Raw genomic sequence first — 22749 nt, forward strand, 5'->3', positions numbered from 1 at the left:
CATGTACGGGGATATACGTACATATGTTTGTTAAGAGAAATAATTTGTTTTTTTTTTTTTTGTTTCAGTTTAGGTTAAATAACAAAAATTTCAGGGTCATATAAAATTTAAATAACTCACATATACACCGTAACAAACGCCCTCCCCTCCTAAAACAGGGAGTAGAAATATAATTAAACTTGCCATTGCAAAACTTTTACTTAAATGTATACAAATTAAGCTTTGCTATAAATCATTAATATTTTAGTTTACTCTCATTCTCTTGCATTCACTCTGTTTTCCACAAACAGGAAGTTGAATGTTTGTAATATGTTCTTTAAAAGAAAATTACATGAATAATACAGCATGTACTCTTTCCCACATTATATTGAAATGTAAAGATATATTTTTTTAATTATTTACTTAAGCAAATGTCAAGGTTGATTCCTGTTTTTTGTAATTTTTTCAAATACAAGAAGTATAGGAATTAAAATTTATTTACAATATAAAAAAGTTTTACTATTTTTTCTAAGTCCTATTTTTACTTTTAGTAAAAATATTCAAAACTTGGATTTTAAATTGTTTGTTTCTTTTTCTGAAGTTCTCGAAGTATTTGACATTTTTAATATAATTTTCGTAATAATTATTTAATTTAATGTAATAATTATGTTAAATATATCAAATTTTCTGCTTATATGCTTTTGTAGTAAATTTTTAAAAATGTTAGTGCTTGTATTTAAAAAAAAAACTGTTTAAATTCCATCGCAATGAAATTCACCTCAAAAATTCACCACATTCTAAAAATTTTTAGACAAATAATCTTTTTAATTCCTCAAAAATAATTTATATATCTTAACAAAATTTTTTGTAACAAAAAGAAATTCACTCAAAATTCTTGTATTAAAAAAAACTATTTTGTTTGGTAAATTTTTCTTAGAAAAAATCAGCTTTATTTTCCCTTGCAGGAAAAACAACAACAACGACTATAAAGCCCTTGTAAAAAGTTGTGCTTATTAACTAGAAACTTTAAGTTACTAACTAAATTCTATTACATATATTTGGAATGCATTTATAATATCAATTTGTTAACGTTAAAAGGCATTAATTAGTTATTTGCTCAATTTTCTCCTACTTCCTTAATTTGCTGTCAAGGCAGGTAACTCATCTTCTTTAGTTTCAGTTTGTTGTCTCTTAATCCAGCATAAAATATTCACCCAAACAAAACCACAAACACCCATATAGATAACTCTAAATTTGGGTGGAATTAAGACAAAATTGAAAACTTGAGCTGGCAGCCAAAACATGCAGGATCTTTCAAAGGTGGGCAAGAATTTTTGTTTCAATTCCAAAGTAATATCCTCACGACCCTCCATCCAGGACATGCCTGTAATAAAAATGATAGATTTTTTATTAAAAACAATATGAAATTTCTAAAAAAAAGTAGACTTACCAGTGTAAAACAAGGTTAATAAATAGGGAGTTAAAACAAATTGATCTATGAACAATTTTTTTAATATAACCTTTTTGGCGGTACCGGGAAAAGTACGATCCAACCATTTGTACCTTTTAGTAAAGGAAGAAAAGTTTTAAAATTATGTTTACAGACGTATGATTAATGTTTCGCTGTTGCTAAATGACATGCCACATACGCCTGGTGCTTTAAAGTTGGAGTGAGTGTGTAAGTAGTGGTGCATTTAATCAATTGTGTAAGAGTGTAATTTATTTAATTTAAAACGTGACTGCTAGATAAAAAGCTATTAAAGTTTAAGTTTTGTTTATGTAAAAAAGCTTTAACTATTTGTTAGTGACGTCATATTGAGGAAACTTTTATTTACAGCTTGAATTGCACGTGTTACTGTTATTGTTTTTGATATGTAAACAAAAACAAACTAAATGTATTAAAAGCTTTTAACAAAAGCTTAAGAGAGCAAGTGTTTTAGAAATGAGTGGTAGTGTTTAATATTGAATGAGTAAGTGATGGAACATAAACATACCTCTTGGCTTAACTATAGTGCTGTTTTTTTAATATTTATTTTCATTTGCAAAATTTTTCTATATAAACTAAATAGTTGTTGTTGCTTGCCGCAGTGCTTTTCTTTCAATAAAAACGTCAAAATTATATTTAATCATTATAAAAACAAAACAATAGAATGATTTATATAGAATAAAATTTTATAAAAGAGAAATGTGAGTATAGATAGGCAATGACTTGTAATAAATAGTTGACTATAAAATAAAATTAAGGAAATGATAGAAATAAAAACACAACAAAAACAAACCATATGTATAAAGTAGGAGCATAAACAACTGTTCCCATGACTGCATAACGACCCACTGTGGCATAATCGATGTCCTGTTTTACAGATTCTTTGTCAACCTAAGATTTTTTCACAACAATTAAAGTGTAGACATTAAAAGTGTTATGGTGTATGTGTTATTGCTGTATTATTGTTTATAGTTATTGTTAATAATTTGCTCAGTACTTACCAGCACTCTTTTGGTTAAATATTGTTGAGAAAATTCTGCTCCTACATATAAACTACCATACACTGCACTGTTGGTTAGGAAGGGGTGTTTCTTGAATAGTCTACCCACAACATTAAATATTTTCGACATAATGGAAAGTTTATTATTTTTTTTATTTTATGGCAGGTTATTTGTTTGTTTATACTTAAAAAACACTTAACTATTTAATTTAATTTAACAATTTTACTTATAAATGTTAACGAAACAAAAAACTTTATCAAATTAAGATTAGGTGACTGTATAATATTAACATGTGTGCTATCTGTTCCACTGCTTGGCACACAATTAAATTTTTATATTTTTCTGGTTTTAGTTTTGATTTGAATATAACTTGTCTTCAATTGAGTTGGATGTTAATTTACTAAAATGTCGAGATATCAGTATATGTATGCCTGACTGGCTGAACGAGTGACAAAGACAAAATAACAACAACAAGCGGCAAGCAATAAGTAAATAAACATAAAAAATAAAAACAATTTATGACACTATTATTAGTTTTATTATTATTACTCGTACGATGAGTACCCAAACAATATGTTAAGTAAAAACAAGAGATAATGTTAAAAAAGAGATAGAGAGAGGGCGTTATATAAACTACTAGCAGTTCTTATCACATATAGTATTATGCCGTTATTTTAAGCAAAGACTTGGCAGCACTTTAGGTTAGTAAAGCCGTTAGTTTGAAATTTAAAAAGTAAAACATTGCAATTCCTAATACATTTTTTCTTTATTTTTTTTAGACTAAACTTGTTTAAATAAAATATTAATTTAAATTTTATAAAATCATTTATTTTAGTTAATTATTAAATTGTATAAGAACTTAAGAAAATAACAGTATTTTATTTGTATAAGTAAACTTGGCAGCATTCCACTATCATGGGCTGCCAAGTTTACAGCTCATAGTATTGCCAAATTATAAAAATACCTAAAAATCCGTTAATTCAAATATATTTTATAATATTTTGTTTTGATAAAAATACAATTTGATAATATGACCGAATAAATTGGATAATATGATCGAATAAATAAAAACTATTATCGAAAAATCTCAGCAACTTAGTAAACGACTTTATGGAAAATATTAAAAATGTTTTTGTAAAATTTTATTCGAAGAAAAAACAAAAACCCCTATACAGTTATCGTGTAACTATTTGGTTATCGTTTTATAACCACAACTAACAGAATTCTTAAATAAGTTTTCATATTTTTTATTTTTAATACACATTTCAAACACTCCCTTAGCAATTTTCAAAAAAAAAAAATAATAGATCTTGTAGCTTTCAATTTAAGACTAGAGAACACAACAAACCCAGAATGTTTCGTAAACATACAGCAAGAATAAGTTGTCCACAATCTATTAAATCTGATTCCCTCAAAAGTTCTAGAGAAGATGAAACAACTTCGTGTAATGAGGAACTTAATTTTGATTCAATTTATCAAACAATTTCACAGCTTGAACATTATTTAATAGAAGATCATAGAGAGGATTATAAATTACGCATGGCTTTGGATAGACAAACCGAAAGAGTTTTGGACCTGCAGGTCTGTTTAAGAAATGAAAGACAAAGGAATAAACGTTTGGTAGATTTAATATTGTCCGTAGACAAATGGCCTTCAGAGGAAGAGGATGAAGGGGAAGATAACAAAATAAAAACGAAATTTGTAAATGAATGTTGTGCAACCATAAGTCCACTATTAATGCAACAAAGGTGAGTAATTAAGATATTCAAATATACTTTCAAATTCTTTCTATTTCCTTTAATTTAGACATGAAGATCTAATTTCCTCTTACAATATATGCCGCAAACAATTATTAAATTATGACAAAGAATTAAAAATCCATAAATGTGAACTTGAATTATTGCAGTCGAATTATGATAAACTCTTATATGAATACAAACAATCACAAAATCGTTTAGAGAGAATTTACCAACATTATTTGCGCTCAAAGCGAATTAAAAATCATAAGGTTAGCAATTAAAAGGAATTCAATTACAATCTCTAAAATCTATTTTATCCAATTAGATAGAATATCTACAAGAAGCCCTAAATTATGCTACAAATTGTTTACTAACAGCCCAGCAGATTTTAGAATCCCTGACGGCTTCTTCTAATCAAGATTTTAGATTATTTAGACAAGATTTTCAACAAAATTTACAGTTATATTTTAATTGTTTACTCTTAAGTGAGTGGAGACATTGTAAATGTCATTTAAATTCGAATAAAAGAACTTAAAATATTTGCTATCCAGGAATTTTTAGAATTTTCTTTAAAATTAAAAAAAAAAAATTAAATACGAAACGATTTATAAGAAATTTGATGCGTATTTCGATTGGTAAAAAAATATCTTACAAAATACATTGCATCTGAGTGGAGTTAAATAAGTATTACGTCAGAATTAGCCTAGATTTTAAAACACTTTTTTGCTTTTCTAAAAACTTTCTTTTTTCTAAAATTTGTAAACTAAAAAATCCAAATATTTTAATTTTAGCTTGTTTTAATGTTTGTAGTTTTTAATTTTCTTTTCTTATTTTCTTACAATTCCAAACAATAATTTTGATGGGAAAATTTTTCATTAAGAAAAAACGAAATCACAAAAAAATTATTTTAAAACTAAACTTAAAAAATTACAAACAGAATCAATTAACAATAATAATTACAAAACCGATTTTCGTTTTCTTTTTTTTTTTTTTGTTTTAGTTATGAATAAAGGAAGACATTATTTTTTTTAACTAACAATGACTGGCGAATTTTTTACAATGATATTTTTTAATCTATACACAGTAGTAGTTGCTTTTCTTGTATGGTTTGATTTGAATCATAAAGCTTAAATTAACATTAATTAGTAGAGCGTTATAATTAAATTTAGAACTTAAAATTACAAATTACAAAATAATAAACAAATTACAATTATTTCTTTCAATCAACAATTACCAATAGTAAAGAAAACACAAATGTTTCTTTACTTTTGGTTTAATATTAAGGCTGCCATAGATTATAGGCCCTTGAGGATTCAAAGACTTTTGGTGATGTTGTTAAAAAGACGACGACCCCACCATGATTCCAGATCAAAAGGTTTAAAGTCACTTAAAACAGGACTTGGAGGTTCAACACAATATATGGAAGTAGAAGAAGCAGCTAGCTGGCCATTGGTAGTACCATTGGCTGATTTAATGATAAGGGAGGTAGCTTTAAGCAAATAAAGTTTAAAAAAATAAAATTCGTTTCAAAAACTTTGTTATTGCATAATATTTACCAGTATTGTTATTAGCATCAGCCACAGGTGCAGTAGTGGGCGCTCGATCGTAAGGATTATCAGCCACTATTATATTCCAGGCTTTAGCATTGAAAAACAAACTTATATTTTGTTGTATTTAAAGTTATGTTTATAATACTTACAATCGTTTATATATTTTATAATTTCCTCATGTTGTGGTGTCAACACTTCCTCTTCAACAATCTTTGGATGCGTATAAATTTTCTTTGTTTGAAAAACTGGACGTGGTACACTGATAAACAAAATTATTTTTAAAAAAAGAGTTAAAGGAATTATTTATTTTTTTTTTTTTTTTTGCTTTCGTTTTTTTATTTATGGCTAAAATTTGTTGTTATTTTAAAAACAGAAAAAACACAAACAAACAATTTATGAATATTTTTATGGTATAAAATGCACTGTTGGTATTATGAAATGAAAAGTGTTTTAGATATTTTATTTTTGGCATGATGTTTTTCTTTTGTTAACTTTTTTTTTATTTTCACACACATAAAGACAAATTTATTTACGTTTTTTTTTTTTTTGTTAAAATATATGGAAGCAAAAATAATCTATGGAAATGTTTAAAAATATTAAAATAAAATTATCTTAATTGTGAGCATTTGTATTAGAAATGTTAAGCAATATGAAGATAAATTGTTAATTTTGTTAGATAAGATAGAGTAAAAGTAAAGCAAAACTATACTAGACATTTGACTGATTAAATTTGTATGTAATAAAATCATTAATAGATTTTCTTTAAAAGTTTTTAAAGCTTTTATAAACATTCTTAAAAAATGTAGATTTTTTTCTCTCTCTTTAACTTTTAGAGCACTTGAGTTTACATTCTAAAAAAATTTACACGTTTTCTACTAGTTGTCAAGTAGTTGTAGTCTACAAGTATAAGTTTTGTTTTAATCATCATAAATATGTATGAGTTTGGCATAACAATGATTTTGCAAGGGGTTTTATAAAGTTAAAATGTTAATCAGAAAAGTTATAAATTGAAATTAAATAAAAATTCAAAATTATCTACTGTTAATAGAATTTGCAATCTTAGACAATCAGACAAACATTTTTATTATTATTGTATAAAAAAATGTGGTATTTTTTAATTTTTCAAAATTTGTTTCGAACGAATACTCCTTGTTTTTAGGATAAAAGATATATAGAAATTATTTAGTACCTTTTTGTATTATTAAATTTCACACATAACTTAACAGATACAAATTTTTCTCCTCTTCTAAACTCAATCATTAAATTCTCAACAGTTTATAAATAATTTCTAATCGAAAACAAAACAATATAAAAAAGGCCTGTCTTCTGTTATCATTTAATTTGTTTGAACCTATTCAACATCGTAAAAATTAAAATGACTTTGCATATTTCTGCATGGACATTAAGCACAACATGCTATATTGTCTATAACCAGCAATTGATAAAATCTAAAGCATTGGAAACAATTTGTATTTATTTAAATTTATATTTGCCTGCGTACATACTTTTATCGTTTAAAAATCTGTTTTTATTATTGAAGTTTAAAAATTGTAGCCTGTTTGAATAATAAATGATTAATGATCATGATTGACAATTCAAATCTAAATACACAACAATTTTGCCTTTTCTTATAATAATTTAAAAATATAAATATACAAACTACACGCCAGTTTTCATTTTAACCTTAACAACAAAAACAAAATTTCCACTACAATAAGTTGTGGATGGCTTATCTGCTTGAAAACAAATTATACAAATAACATCGAAGTATTGTAAAAAGAACATGACGATAGTACTGACATAGGGACAAACAGATAGACAGACGGTCAAACAAATAAGATGATGATCTATATATGAAGATCAACAATACATATAAATATGTACATATATAATTTGTAAAGTGTATAGTAAAAGTTTAGCTTCAATAAAAAAAGAAATGATAAAAAGTTCTTCAATATGTATGAAACAGCATTTCACTATTTTACATAAAATTGAACTGAACTAGAACTGAACTAGAACTGAACTAGAACTGAACTAGAACTGAACTAGAACTGAACTAGAACTGAACTAGAACTGAACTAGAACTGAACTAGAACTGAACTAGAACTGAACTAGAACTGAACTAGAACTGAACTAGAACTGAACTAGAACTGAACTAGAACTGAACTAGAACTGAACTAGAACTGAACTAGAACTGAACTGAACTAGAACTGAACTAGAACTAGAACTGAACTAGAACTTAACTGAACTAGAACTGAACTAGAACTAGAACTAGAACTAGAACTGAACTGGAACTAGAACTAGAACTAGAACTGAACTAGAACTGAACTGAACTAGAACTGAACTAGAACAATCACTTTCGGGTACTCGAATATAAATTTAAGCTAAATTTAAAATACGTTATCTACAAAAGAAGCGCTCAAGAGGACTACATTTCTGCGACAACTGAATCTTCGCTCCTGAACAACCAAATCATACTTGGTTGTATCAACTGTATTTCTTGTCAAACCATAACAACAACAATTACTTAAACGTAATCATGAATCACTAATTCGATAGTTTATTTCTATTAAAGGAACACTATATTTGTTACCCGCAGTTTGTGTAAGTGGCTATTTCTTCATTAGATGTTTACAACACAGTCTCTAGCAAGGATATTTAACGAATATTCGGTCCGGAACGAAAAAAATCATACTCGGCCAAAGAAAGTTTTCCCCAGGGAGGAACTATTGTTAACAGTCAAACTATTACAACAACAAATTATCTACAAAATAAGCACTTACGACAATTGCATCATCGCTCCGGAAAGACCCGAATCATACTCAGAAAGGACTATTGTCAAACTATTACAACAACAATTATTTAGAAGTAACCATAAATCACTAATTCGATAGTTTATGTCCATTAAAGCAACACGATATTTGTTACCCACTGTTTGTGTAAGTATCTGCTTCTTCAGTAGAAATATACAACAGAATCTCTAGCAAGAGTCTTTAACTATGACGTACATGTAAAAATAAATAGCGGGGACACATTCTAAATACTTAAACATACAGACTGGCAGCCGGACAGACAAACAATTATAAATATATTTTGTATTATTTTAAGACACATGGTTTTAAATCACTTGATTTTTCATTTTCTAAAAAAGAAAAACTACAAACAAAAAAAAACTAAACATGTGCTTTGCTTTTTGTTATATTAAGTAATTAGGGAAAATGATTTTCTTATGCTGAAACATGCGGTGTGTATTGAATATGATAGCGGGAGCATGTTGATGAATTTGCATCTATTGCGTCTTATAAAAAATGTTTTACTAACTTACCTTAATTTTTCCGGACTATTTGCATCATTGTTACGTTTACTGCTTTCTTTGATAGTTTCAAATTTTTCAAAATTTTGTGATAAACCTTTAATAGAATAGAAAACACACACGTTATTTTAATTTGTTGTTCTTAATTTAATTTATACATTTTAGCGCCTTTATTGCACTATAATTAATAAAATAAACAAACCGGCACCACACACAATACAAAAATAACAAAAGCAAATATGAAAAAAATTACTCAATGCATGTTCTTTTTTGTAAAAGCAAATTATTTTACGCTCTCATTTTAATTGAGTATTTTTTTGATTTCTACTCTTTGTAATTGGTTTGTTTTTTCATGATGGTGCCTGTGCCTGCTTGCTTTATGTTGTGACATAACAATTTTTAATAACATTTATTTTGCCTTAAAAAACTCCTTTTTCTTAACTTTATTTAAAAAATTCTTAATGATTTTTCATTCTTCAACTTACCTCTACGTGTTTTGGCCACAATTTTGCTGGGACCTTTGGAAACAGTATACATTTTCTTTCTATAACTTATTTATATTATAGTTGTTTTTTTTCTATTAGGAACTTTTTTTGTGGACACTTTCCTTTTTCTATAGTACTTATTATTTTTCCAAAAATTCTTATAAATTTATTTGTTCACTTTTATATCACTTAAAATTTTGTAGTCTTTGTTAACTCGTATTGATTTGGAATAATTATTTCAATTCACTTAAAAACTTTGTAATAAAAAAATCAATCTAACTGTATATTGCTTGCTTTCCTTCTTCTTTGACTTTGTAATTTATAATAAAAATATGAAAAGTAACGTGCAATCATTGAAGCTCTCAACTGGCAGTAAAGAAAAATCACTCAAGAGTATTTCTTATTGCACATATGGAAAAACAACAAAAAAAGTACTGAAACAGCTGTTTGTGTATATGACAGTTATTCACTAAGAAATGATAGCATGTTTGAAGAAAAAGGTCTAGTAGAAATTTTAACAATTTATTTAATTCTAATTAGAGTTTTAGATTTTTCTTAGAAAATAGAATTTAATTTGTAATTAGAATAATATAATTATGAATAATATTAAACATTAATTAAAATAGTAATTAGTAGGGCTCTATAGTTTAAACAAATTGTTCGTCTCTTTGCTATTTATGAAAGTCGATTTTTCGACTTTTTTGTTTTATGATAAATCGACTTTTTTAATTGTAATTTAACAATTAAGACAAAAACTAAATATTAATAAAAATTATATAACGTGTGAGAAGTTTAAGTTAAAATATTATTTGTATATTATTTTTGTGATAATAACAAAATACAAATAAAATGCGACTATGCGACTTTTTTCGTCCTTTATTTACAAAGTCGACTTTTCGACATTTTCTATAGACGACAGTTATCGACTTTACAAAAGTCGGCTATTTCTCCTGGTGAGTTTGCAAAAAGTCGACTTTTCGACTTTTGCATTTTATGAAAAGTCGACTTTTCCGACCAGAGTTAAAAATTTATAAAGTTTCCAGAAGCGTAAATTTATAATGTTGCCATTTAACATTATATTATTATTATTATTATTCATTATTAATAAAAAATTTTATTTATATTTTTTCTATTTGTTGCAATTTTTTGAGTTTTTTCGACTTCTTTCTATTTTTGACTTTTTGCGACTTTTCGACTTTTTTCGACTTTTTTCGACTATTTTAGACTTTTTCCGACTATTTTCGACTTTTTCCGATTTTTTCGACTTTTTCCGACTTTTTTCAACTTTTCGACTTTTTCCGATTTTTTTCGACTTTTCGACTTTTTCCGACTTTTCGATTTTCCGACTTTTATTTACAAAGTCGACTTTTTTCATAGACGATAGTCGAGTTATCGACTTTTTTGGAACAAAATAGTCGACTTCGACTTTACGACTTTTTTCGACAAAAAGTCGATTCTTTGAAAGTCGATTTATAGAACCCTACTAAAAATGCATTCGCAACAACAAAATTACAATTGCACTCAAACTAAATGTTAACACATATTAATATGAATTTTTAGTAAAGACACAAAACCCCCAAATTCTCACAGATAATTTTGGTATACTACTAAAATAGAGCTTTTGTATTAGAAAATTGTTAATTACATATGTAACAAATTGAACATTATTTTGGCAATTCTATTTCCCTTTCCAATGTACATGTTTGAAAATTGCACTCACTTTGTTGTTTACAAATTGTTAGAGTAAAAAAACTCAAGAGTGTTTAAAAAACTACTCCAAATGTATTAAGAACAACAACAGTATGTATTGTATTGACATTTAAACCAAAATGACAGCAATTATTAAGTATTCGCGCATTTTTCACACGGTTCGGTTGTAAATTTCGAGTGTCCGAAGAAAATTAATGATTTTGTATAAAAAAAGTTGTTAAAGTTAAAATATTTTTGCATAAATTTATTAATAAAGTATATATTAATATCGTTGTATAAAAATCTTTTCACAAAGTTTAAAATAATAATAGAAAATTCGATGCAAAGTTGTGTAAAAAATTGTATTAGTTTTTCAGCCGGTCGTTGTGTTTCTTTTATGTTGTCGTTCGTTGCGTTAATGAAAGTGGCTGTGTGTGTGAGTGTTGATGTCATATATAATGATAATATAAAATAGAAAAGAAATAAGATTGTTGTTGTTTAAAAGGCATTTTATTAAAGTCAAAGAAAAATATAATGTTAAATTAAAGCCAATAGCTTTAAGTAAAAGAAAAATAAGAAAAAATAAATTAAATTATTTTTGAAAAGAAAAAGCAGTGGAAAAAGAAGATATTTTTCTCATAAATTTAAAGTGAATTTGTAATAAAAAAATATTTTAATAATTAATTAATATCTAGTAATAAAAAATTTAATTTTACTAATAAGATTTTTTAACATTAGCGGAAAAGGAAACAAAGTAAGTTTTTTGCAGAAAAATCTATTAAAAATTTCATATTGAACAGTTGTGTTATTTTTATATTTAAATAAATTTACAGAGCACTGTAAACCCTCTCAAGAGTATTTTTGAATTGCACTCTCCTCTACTAAATTATATTTTTTTCTTATTGCACTTACAAATTGCTCGAATAAAAAACACTCAAGAGTATTTCAAAAACAACTCCAATGCATTAAGAACAACAACAATACATAGTTTTTGACATTTAAACCAAAATGACAGAAAATATTAAGTATTCGCGCATTTTTCATACGGTTCATTTGTTAATTTCGATTGTCCGAAGAAAATTAATGTTTTTGCAATAAAAATGTATTAAAGCTTAAATATGTTTGCATAAAATTATTTATAAAGTGTTTCTGAATATCGGTGTATAAAAATCTTTTCACAAAATTTAAAGAAATAAACGAAAAGTTAGTGCAAAGTTGTGGAAAAAATGTATTCATTTTTCAGCCGGTCGTTGTGTTTCTTTTATATTGTCGTTCGTTGCGTTAATGAAAGTGGCTGTGTGTGTGAGTGTTGATGTCATATAAAATGAAAATTTAAAATAGAAAAGAAATAAGCTTGTTGTTGTTTGAAAGGCTTTTTATTAAAGTCAAAGAAAAATATAAATTTAAATTAAAGCCAATAGCTTTAAGTAAAAGAAAAATATGAAAAAATAATTTAATTATTTTTGTAAAGAAAAAGCAATTGAAAAGGAAAATATTCTTCTCATAAATTTAAAGTTAAGTTTCAATAACAAAAAAAAATATTTTAATACATAATTAATTAACATCCAGTAACGAAAAAATTTAATTTACTAATCAATTTTTAACATTAACGGAAAAGGAAACAAAGTAAGGTAATCATTATTAAACTCTTTTTTGAAGAACAATTATTTTTATATGTAAATAAATATGAAGAGTACTGTAAACCCTCTCAAGAGTGTTTTTGAATTACACTCTTTGCAACAAAAATATATTTTTTATTTTATTATTGCACTTTGAGTGTTAACAAATTGCTTGAGTAAAAAACACTCAACAGTATTTCAAAAACAACAAGAACAACAACAATACATACTATTTTGACATTTAAACCAAAATGACAGCAATTATTAAGTATTCGCGCATTTTTCACACGGTTCGGCTGTTAATTTCGAGTTTCCTAAATAAATTAATGATTTTGCATAAAAAAGTTATTAAAGTTAAAATATTTTTGCATAAATTTATTAATAAAGTGTTTCTTAATATAGGAGTATAAAAATCTCTTCAAAAAGTTTAAAATAATAATAGAAAATTCGCTGCAAAGTTCTGGAAAAATATTTACTAGTTTTTTAGCCGGTCGTTGTGTTTCTTTTATATTGTCGTTCGTTGTGTTATTAACAGGTTGGAGAAGTGTTAGTTTTGAGTTGTGTAACGTTAAAGTAAAATGTAAAATAAGAAAAATAAGCTTTTGAGTAATTTATGATAAAGGGAAATGAAAATTAAAGCAAAGTTGTTTGTAAAGCTATTAATTTATGTAAAAAAATAAGTTTAGATTGCTAGTTAAAGAAAAGTAAAATTTATTGTAAATGTTAGTCTGAATTAAAAAAAAATCATATTAAAATCTTCTTGAAAAATTTGCGGAAAAGGAAATGATGTTCATATCAAGTAAGTAAATTTTATGTTACTATTTCTATAACATATTTAAAATTTTAACATAACATTATGTTAAAAAGCTTAAAAGCTTTTGTTAACAGTTTAATATAACAAAGTTGGCCACAATTTTTGCATTGGGTCAGGGATGGCAAAATTGATACAATTTTACTTTAGTGTTGCATATTCTAACTTCAAAAGTACAAAGGTTCACAAATGTTCCATTTTCTACATGTTGGAGTTTTGAAGATTTAGAGAATTTTATTTTGACTACCTTATTTCTTAGCCGCTTGTAGATTTTAAACAGGAAATCCTTAAATATTTGGAATTTCCAAAACCCAAAAAGTATGACTTTTTCAAAACGGATTTCTAAAGTATTGGAATTTTGGAGAATATTTTGGAATTTAATGGATTTTTTGTAAAAACCAATTTTTAGGCAAAAAGTTAAATTTTTGTGAAAATCTTAATTTTATTGAGAAATAGATTTTCGTTGAATATTGATAATAAGTTTTATATTTAGGTAGGATAATAAGAATATTGTTGAAAAATTCGATTTTTATAATTATTCTGGTTTTTCTTCAAAAATTTTTTTGATGAAATTTTGTGTATCTTTTAAGTAATCCTCGTATAATATCTATAATATTTCACGAGAAAATTTTTTTTCTAATCTTGTATGAAAAACTGAAAGCTCTATTTGTATTTAAAAATTTTAATAAAAATAGAGCATTTGGTGAAAATGTTTTCTTCTTATAAATCATTAAGAATTTTGTTGAAATAATTGGAATTTAATTATTAGAAAAACATTATCTAATAGGAATCGATTTAACTAATTATTAAATAATATAGAAAATATATTGGCATATGAAATGTATGTCAATAAAGGGATTGTCTAACCTATATTGGTTCCAATAAGATTGATTTTACAACATTTTTTCGAAAAACCTATTTTTAAAAGATTTATAATATATTTAAAATTAATTTTTCGAATTCAAAATAATGATGATGATTTCCAAAGACAATTTGAAAAAATAAATTATTAGTTACTTTCTTGCACATCTGCTTTACAAAATATATCTGACAAATAAGTCCAGATAAGAAAAATCATATTTATCAAAACATCTGTCTAACTAACTAATGACTTGTGTATTAAAGTTCTAGGAATTAAAAATCAAATTGTCCATATGCAAATTACCGATTTAGTGAGAATCATATAAAATTTCCTATTAGTTTAATAAGCAGGTAAGCAAATAAGAATTTAAAATCCTTGCAGGTACAAAGAATTTTCTTTCAATTTCCTCTCTACATAATCTCTTTATTAAATCTAACTGTAATAATCTTTACCAAATTGTAGTATATAAGTGACCTGCCAACAAGGGTAAGGACATCAGTTCCTTAACATCGTTTTACGAGTAACATCCGTTTGTTAACATAGGCAAATTGTTTAGTAAATTAATTCATATATAAAATGGATCATACTACCTTGGCACAACAATTGATCTTTAATTTAAAATCGCTTAATTTAAATGATTTCGATTTTAGTAGTTCACATCATAAGGATGAACATAATAAAACTGAATCTTCGAAATTTGCACCCTCCACACCAAGTTCGACTAGTGCTTACAATTCAGAATTGAAAATGAAACGTAAAGTGCAAACACGTGTTACACCCTATCCTGCTGAATCTTGCAACTTTGTACCCTCTACTCCAAGTTCGACTAGTTCCCAAAATACGGAATTGAAAAAGAAACGCAGAGTGCAAGCACGCATAACACCCTATGCAGCAAAATCATCATTCAAGGCTCGTAAATCGTTGGCATTTTAATAAGGACTTCTGCTACAAAGATGGTTTTTGATTTAGTTTATAAACAAATATTTTCAAAGAAAATGTTTCCCTTTTGTCAGCATAGCTGCTTATAATTTTAAACATATTTTAGAAATAATTAATATTAAGTACTTACATAATATACAAAACAAATGAAATTTTTGTTGCTTATATCTTTAATAACTTAGGTAAGTAACAAAAAAATTATGGTTTTACAGGTAGTAACAGCATTTTTTGGTATAAAATACCTTAAAACTAAAAATTTGACAGCAGTAGTAACATAACATTCCATAGACTAACAACTAGCTACTTGTTTACTAAAATGTATTTTAAAGTGTTGGCTTTGATAAAAATATTGTTAATATTGAACTTGGTCCAGGAAAATGTGGCCAAATCTTGCAACGAAGAGATTTGTGGCTCTATAGTATCAAAATGTATTCTAACACAAAGTTGCAAATGCGAACAAAAGGATGAGTCGTGTTTTAAGGAATGTGTACTCTGCATGGGCAGAAAATACTTTGAGAATTGTTGCGGTTGTGTGGATTTGTGTCCCAAGACTAATAGTAACTATGAGGCAACCTCTTTATCACAAAAATCGCATGTTGAAAATTTAGAAGGAGTGCCAGAACTATTTGAAGCTTTAGTCACATCACCAGCCGATGAATACAGTTGGAATATTCTCACATTTCCAGTTAACTATGATGCAGTATTGAAAGGCTCAAACTTGAAAACTAATAAAATCTATAGTGGTAAAATGGATTCTGAATTGGATGCAGATTCGTCGGTAAATTGCACTGTGGTGTATTTCGATCATTGTGTTTCGTGGAATAAATGTCGTCAAAGTTGCAGAAGTTATGGTGCTAGCAGTTATAGATGGTTTCACGATGGCTGCTGTGAATGCGTTGGATCTACTTGCCTCAATTATGGTGTCAACGAGAGTCGTTGTAAATTTTGCCCCGAAGAGGAAGATGAGGAATTCGATGAAGTTGATGAACATTTCGGGGATGATGATGGTTCCTATGAATTTGAAATATTTGATGGAAATCTTAAAGATAATAGAATTTAAAACGACATTGAAATTTTTTATATTAATAAAATATAGTTAATGCGGCTTATATTGAAAATGTTTTGTGTGTTTTAAATTTATCATTTAAAAGTCTGACAAAAGTTTGGTGAGGTGTTCCTAATGATTTTGAAAAAATAATTTAGAATCCTAATTACCTTTGCCATTAGTTTAATTAATTTTAGTCAGAACTTCATATATTTTTTCTTCTACCACACAAAAAAATTGTATTTTCAAAATTTCTACAAAAAAATAACATGATAACTTCTATAAATTTTCTTTTTCTGTTGTCATTGGGCTTTCTTTCGTGGGCTATATTGTGTTACATACAACAAATCGAACAAACTTTACAATTAAATACAAATATACCTCAAGAACTAACTAAAGGTTTGTAGGTTTTATAAAAAATTATGAATATTATTAAGAAATCGTTTTTTAAGAAATTCCAAATATGGCCGCACAACCTGAACCACAAGTCTTAAAAACAACTTTACAAAGTCAAGATAAATACGATATTTGTGTTAATTTCTTGGGTATTTTTGTATGTATTTATGCCTTAGCCAAAATAACCCATATAGCTGAGATGTATATGGCTAAACGTATACGTCACAAAGTGTACATACCCACAATGCAAGAATCTGATGTAGAAGATTCCGAAACTATCAGTGATTTGCAGGAGCAACAAGAAAATCTCAAATGGAAAATCAATAAATTGGAAAAGCAAAATAATGAAATAAAATTTAAATTGAAAAATGTGATAGAATGTCAAACAACCGCTTCAGATGATGTGGAAGAGCAAATACATAATATATTTATTACTAATAAGCATATACATTTAAATCGTCAGATTTATTTTAACCAGGGAGCTACTCTTAACATGGGAATGGGAAAAGAAAAAAAAGAACCTACCACTATTTGGGAAAAATATATGGAGCTCAAAAATTCTATGGTTCATAAAACCAAGGAACTAACAGAAAGTCATATGCCCGTCGTAATGTCTAGTGAAGAATTAGAAAATATAAAAGGTATACAGAAACTTTGTATTTATTTCAATCTAATTTTAATAATTTTATTTTAAGCTATTTTTTAAATATTGCAATTATAAAGGAAGTTTATCACAAGGCCATTTAAAATTATAACAATAAATTAAACAATTTTTTTACATTATATTTTATAATCCACAACAATAAACAATTTCAAATAAATTAACGAACAAACTGTATGAATGAAGTATTTGTGTGGCAGCACTTTTATTTTATGTCGATAAAACAGTGCCATCATTAAAGAACAAAACAATTGTTAATAATGCAGTGATTAAAACATCTAACAAAAAAAAACTGATTGATTTAAGTTAATAAGAAAAAAGGGTTTTTAACAGAAAATATTGTTGGATGATTTTTGAAAAAAGTATAGTTGTAGATTTTGTCTATAGACGTGAAATGTTTTAGTCACTAATTATTTTTAAATTCGTAACATTTTCTTTACATAAAACAAAAAAAAATTCGAAAAATATAAGTTGCCGTATTAAATTTGTAATTTTTTTCTTTAACTATTCTAACTGGAAAAATCGTTTAAAAATTCAATTTAAATTTCTATATGAGTGCACCAAAAAAAAGCACTGAAACAACTATGAAAAAAAGCACTACAATAGCAACGACCATACACTTATCCACTTGTTGTCTGCTCTGCACTTTTACATTCAGTTGTCTTTTGTCAGTCGTTCGTGAGACATTACGAATCGGTAGTGTGTGTTTTTGTTTTATTTAGTGGCATTCACTAAATTTAGTGCCGTGTGTTGTTTGAAAGAAACAAAAAAGATTAATATAACTAAATAACGTTTAAATTAATGCAATTTTACTAAAATCAAATAGATTTCGGCTTTATAAACAAACTAAATTTAACGGAATGCAATACTAAAGATTAAAAATAAATAGTGTTTAATCAATTAATTTAACAAAAAAAAAGAAAAGTTACAAAAGAAATAAGAAAAAATTAAAAAAAAGAATATTGTTCTTTTTGTTCGTTCACCTACACTTGCATACACGATCCCGTAGAATATAGTAAATATAATAAAATAAATACGACTAAATATAAGAGATAAAGGGAGAACGACAGTGAGTGAGAGAGCTAGCGCGAGAGTCTCTGGCACAAAAGAGAGTGATTTAATGAATAGTTTAATAAAAACACGCGCAGTAAAATAAGCAACGCGAGTTGACGGGAAAAATTTATAAAAATTATTAATTATTTGTTCGTATTATTTCAAGTGATAAAATCTAGAAAAACCAATAAAAAAGTGATAATTTTTTTGAAAAAAAAAAAAAAAAAAAATACAAAAAAATAAAGAAAATTGTAGTTGTTTTTAAATAGATTGTCCATTATCGCTTTATACGTTCGTATTTTTATAAAATATTTAATGTAAGTAAAAAAAAGAAAATGTACAAAAACTGTAAATGATTAATAAATTGTAACTGCAAGTTATGTAGTTATTTTAAGATTTTCCACTTACAATAATGTAAATATGTATAAAATGTGCTTACATATTTAACAATTCCAATATTGTTTATCTCACTGAGTCTGTCTGAAAGTCTGTCTTTAAATAATGATAAATGTTGTAAGTACTTTATGATTTGATTAATACAATTCGTGTACATTATGACACTTACAAATGACAGTGTTGGGTAAAGCAATCGGTCAGTGGGTACTAATTAATGCTGATAAAAACAAGTAGAAGTATTTGTTTCAAAATTGCTGTATATAAATTTATTAAATTGTATTACAAAAAGAAAACTATGTATTAGTTAATTTGCGTATTTTAAGAAGTTTGCAAATTTTGGAAAGTGGGGTAAAGGGTCCAGTATTTGGGCCACATATGTCTATGCTAAAATAAAAGCTTTTACAATGTTTTTATCACACAAAAAACTGTTTTTCTTAGCGAAATATTTTCTATATACATACCTAATTCTTGAACTAACTGATCAAGATTTATTAGTCTTTAAACCCTTGAGACTCACAATTGGTGGTCTCTTCATTATAGCCCCAATCCTCGAAAGTCAAAATTAGTGTTAAAAGAATGAATAATTTTAAACTCATTTTTCAATCTTTTTATAAAGTTTCAAAACTAAATTTAAGCACATTCTAAACATTATCCACCAAAGGTACCAACATATGCCCATAAGTACTACAAAACCCATCACTGCTACATCTTCTACTACAATCGCATATCGGTGTGTTGGTGTATCTGTAAAAAAGTGAACTACAACGAAAAAAAATATGACAATATCAATAGAAAAGCAACACAAACAACACAAGATCTTGTTTGTTTACATTTTAGATGTGTGGCTTTATTTTTTTTTCTGTTTTTAGTGAAACGCACTCGTGTTTTTAAAAATAACACTAATATGGTAGAAGAGCTTTTTTCATTGTTGTTTAAGTTTTGTTTTCTTCTATGAAGTTTAATAATATGTTTTTTTTAAGTACGAAATTTACAAGATGGAATTTAGGAAAAACAACAACCTGCAACTTTTGTTTTTCATTTGTATCTACTAAATGAAGATGTGTGTATTTGTTTCATAACTCTCTCACATTCTGATTAAAGAAAAGCAGTGTTGCCAATAGAATTTTATAGTTCTTTATTATTGATGTTAATTCTAAAAGTCTTTTACAATTATAAAAGTTCAAAGATCTCTTAAATATTTTATTAAAAAAATATCACACCTTTTGGTAATCCATGGGGCGAGATTTGTTTTGATTTTTTTTCAATTCCTTTTTATGCAGCTATTGCACTTTGACAACACTATTTATTTATTCCACACATTTTTACACTCACTTTTGATTTTTTGCTCTATCACACTATCTTTTCTCCCTCTCTCTTTGGGTTAGTTGATCGCTTCGAACAAAAGTGAAAGATACGTGGTGCATAAGAAGAAATTAAAAACAATAAAATTTCGAAATAATCGCGTTTAAGCAATAAACAAAATCGCCATAAAATCAAAAAATAGGCCAGATATTAAAATTTATTATTAGAACTTCTATTTTTAGGTATAATAAGGTGATATTGGAAAAATTACTTATAAATATAATTATTATAATTCTTGATCGCATTATTGCGTTAAAATTATTTTATATGTATTTTTTTTTAATTTTGTATTGCTCGGTTAAGTATCAAGTAGGTAAGAAATCTAAAAACGCAATTTGTGCTGCGTACATAATAAAGCTAAATCAAAAGAAAACGATCGATAATACATAAAAACAACAAATGTTTTATGTATTAATCATCATAAATATTTTCCACTTAACTGTGCAATAAATAAATAAGAAAATTTTAAATATGCGTTTGTGATTTGTATAAAAGAATAACAAAAATTGTTTAAATTTCATTTCTTTCCACTAAACAGAAAAAAAAACACAATTTAATTAAACAATGCAAAAAGTAGTAAGTAAGTGAGTGATGCACTAAGAATTTAATAAAACGAAACTATGTGAAAATGTTTTCTAACTGAAATGAAATGCACAAACAAACAACAATGTTGTCAACGTTAAGCACCAACATACGAAATGAAATCTCCTGGATGTGAAAAATGACAGATTTCATTCAGTGTACCTATATTGAATGAATGAGTGAGTGTTAAAGCGGAAATGTCATCATTTGTTTTGTTGCTACGAGTTAAGCATAAAAATGTTTATTTTGTTGTGGCGCTTACAGATACATTTACAGACAAATTCACTCTAATTTATACTGGCACCATCATACATAGAGAAGGATTTATTTTTATTTAATTGTATTTATTTTCAAAGTCGCAAAATTTTAATAGTTTTAATAAAATTCATTTGTTTTTCTTGTGTACCTACTAAGAAAACAAAAACAAAAAATTTGCTTTAAATTGAATTACGTCTTTTGCTACAATATTTCTGTGTTATTTTTTTTATACAAAAATATTTTTATACATTCGTTCCTTTTTTTGTTGTATTTTTTTTTTGTTCATATTGTAGAGAAATGAACGTTTTGTATATATAAACGAACATTTGATTTGAATATAAGTCAATATAATAAAGATTAACTTGGTGCTGCTTATCAAACTTTTATTCCCATTTTTAAGCATTTTATTTGCCACAAATACATGCTTATAGTATTCAAAATCATATGAGGGTGTATGTGTGAATTTACATATGTGTGAGTTAGTGTAGCTGTGATCATTTGTTGCTTTAGTGCTAGCGGGTTAACTGGCGTTTTTATTATTTTGTTTTTTTTTTGTTCATTGCCTCTACACTAGAGTCCAAACTATGATATTGTACAGTCAGATAATAAAGTTTGTCCAACGGTTTGTTTTCATTTTGCATATGAGGCCTTTGATATTTTTTTTGCATTTGCAAGAAATGTACCTTTTTTAATAGTAATATCGGATATTCTATTTTGAATTATCGGCTCAGTTGTCCACAAATCAAAAGCTTGTAATAAATGTTGACTTGAATGCTAATATTCCTTTTGGGCATAATCTTTCATAAACAAGTTTTCTGATTCGGCAAATAAATTGTTGAAATAAATCTGATATGAAAACTAAAAGCTTTTAGGTAGTAAAGTTATGGTTTAAGGAGTCCGGAAGAGATCCGGTTTTAAGATAATTGATTTAAACATAAACACTGAGAAAACTATTGTAGCAAATTATTAAGTCGACTTAATAGCTTAAACTAGACTGTCTTTCTGTAATTTATATTATGTGTACAAAATAAACACTTGTTTAAATATAGAGAATCAAAATGAGAGTAATAATGCTCTAAAAGGGATTAACTACAAAATAATTATAAAATATAATACACAAAATAAAGAAAGTCTTTTGCAAAATAAAAACTATTTTAACTATTAATAGAAAAATTTAACAGTGGTGGACAAAATAATAAATACATTTGATAAACAAAGTGTACTTTATAGGTCGCTATGACCGTTCCTAGGCAAACATACCTATACATATGCACAAACCCAGGAGCACGGTCGCCTATTTGTTTATTACGTACAGATGATTGCTGTCGTATGAAGTGAACAAACACTTTATTTCTTGTACTCATACACAGAACAGAAAAGCAGCTGATAAAATAATAAAAAAAGAACATTGTTAACACGAGTTTAAAAATAGAATTGCTCTGCTAATTGATGAAATTTTGCTTGCACAAGAGTGTAGGGTATTTTCGCTACTTGTGAGAGTGTATGTCAGAGTGCCAGAAATA

At 26.6% G+C, this 22749-nt stretch overlaps 6 protein-coding genes across 8 annotated transcripts in view; 4 read left to right on the forward strand and 2 right to left on the reverse strand.

Moving 5' to 3' along the window:
* Nucleotides 1–902: 902 nt before the first annotated feature.
* LOC111687443 (mpv17-like protein) lies at nucleotides 903–3047 on the reverse strand. Its single transcript, XM_023449887.2, has 4 exons — nucleotides 2467–3047; nucleotides 2259–2356; nucleotides 1430–1542; nucleotides 903–1363 (listed from the first exon to the last, which is right to left on the reverse strand). The coding sequence occupies exons 1-4, from the start codon at nucleotides 2593–2595 to the stop codon at nucleotides 1116–1118; spliced, it is 588 nt and encodes a 195-aa protein (XP_023305655.2). The 5' UTR covers nucleotides 2596–3047; the 3' UTR covers nucleotides 903–1115.
* Nucleotides 3048–3284: 237 nt separating this feature from the next.
* On the forward strand, nucleotides 3285–4759 carry LOC111687537. Of its 2 annotated transcripts, none has more exons than XM_046951764.1 (3): nucleotides 3285–4214; nucleotides 4273–4474; nucleotides 4535–4759. In XM_046951764.1, exons 1-3 carry the CDS (start codon nucleotides 3820–3822, stop codon nucleotides 4553–4555), a joined length of 618 nt encoding a protein of 205 aa, XP_046807720.1. In that variant the 5' UTR covers nucleotides 3285–3819; the 3' UTR covers nucleotides 4556–4759. The 2 variants fall into 2 exon arrangements, with proteins under 2 accessions (XP_046807720.1, XP_023305749.2); XM_023449981.2 differs by having other exon boundaries at nucleotides 3289–4214; nucleotides 4531–4759.
* Nucleotides 4760–5357: 598 nt separating this feature from the next.
* Nucleotides 5358–9879, reverse strand: LOC111687454. Its single transcript, XM_023449898.2, has 5 exons — nucleotides 9554–9879; nucleotides 9081–9165; nucleotides 5905–6014; nucleotides 5762–5842; nucleotides 5358–5694 (listed from the first exon to the last, which is right to left on the reverse strand). Exons 1-5 carry the CDS (start codon nucleotides 9603–9605, stop codon nucleotides 5519–5521), a joined length of 504 nt encoding a protein of 167 aa, XP_023305666.1. The 5' UTR covers nucleotides 9606–9879; the 3' UTR covers nucleotides 5358–5518.
* A 5891-nt stretch (nucleotides 9880–15770) lies between these two features.
* On the forward strand, nucleotides 15771–16573 carry LOC124420067 (protein twisted gastrulation-like). Its single transcript, XM_046951767.1, has one exon. It carries the CDS (start codon nucleotides 15790–15792, stop codon nucleotides 16531–16533), a length of 744 nt encoding a protein of 247 aa, XP_046807723.1. The 5' UTR covers nucleotides 15771–15789; the 3' UTR covers nucleotides 16534–16573.
* Nucleotides 16574–16693: 120 nt separating this feature from the next.
* On the forward strand, nucleotides 16694–17756 carry LOC111687597. 2 transcript variants are annotated; one of them, XM_046951765.1, is made up of 3 exons: nucleotides 16694–16917; nucleotides 16971–17555; nucleotides 17638–17756. In XM_046951765.1, the coding sequence occupies exons 1-3, from the start codon at nucleotides 16788–16790 to the stop codon at nucleotides 17667–17669; spliced, it is 747 nt and encodes a 248-aa protein (XP_046807721.1). In that variant the 5' UTR covers nucleotides 16694–16787; the 3' UTR covers nucleotides 17670–17756. The 2 variants fall into 2 exon arrangements, with proteins under 2 accessions (XP_046807721.1, XP_023305814.2); XM_023450046.2 differs by having other exon boundaries at nucleotides 16695–16917; nucleotides 17610–17756.
* Nucleotides 17757–18262: 506 nt separating this feature from the next.
* LOC111687699 (receptor-type guanylate cyclase Gyc76C-like) overlaps nucleotides 18263–22749 on the forward strand; it is a 58616-nt gene continuing 54129 nt past the window's right edge. Inside the window, exon 1 of the mRNA XM_046951305.1 lies at nucleotides 18263–18945. The gene's annotated coding sequence lies outside the window, so the exon portion shown is untranslated. The remainder of the gene's footprint in view (nucleotides 18946–22749) is intronic.

The sequence above is a fragment of the Lucilia cuprina genome, chromosome 5 (genome assembly GCF_022045245.1).
Source record: "Lucilia cuprina isolate Lc7/37 chromosome 5, ASM2204524v1, whole genome shotgun sequence".
NCBI classification, from domain to species: Eukaryota; Metazoa; Arthropoda; class Insecta; order Diptera; family Calliphoridae; genus Lucilia; species Lucilia cuprina.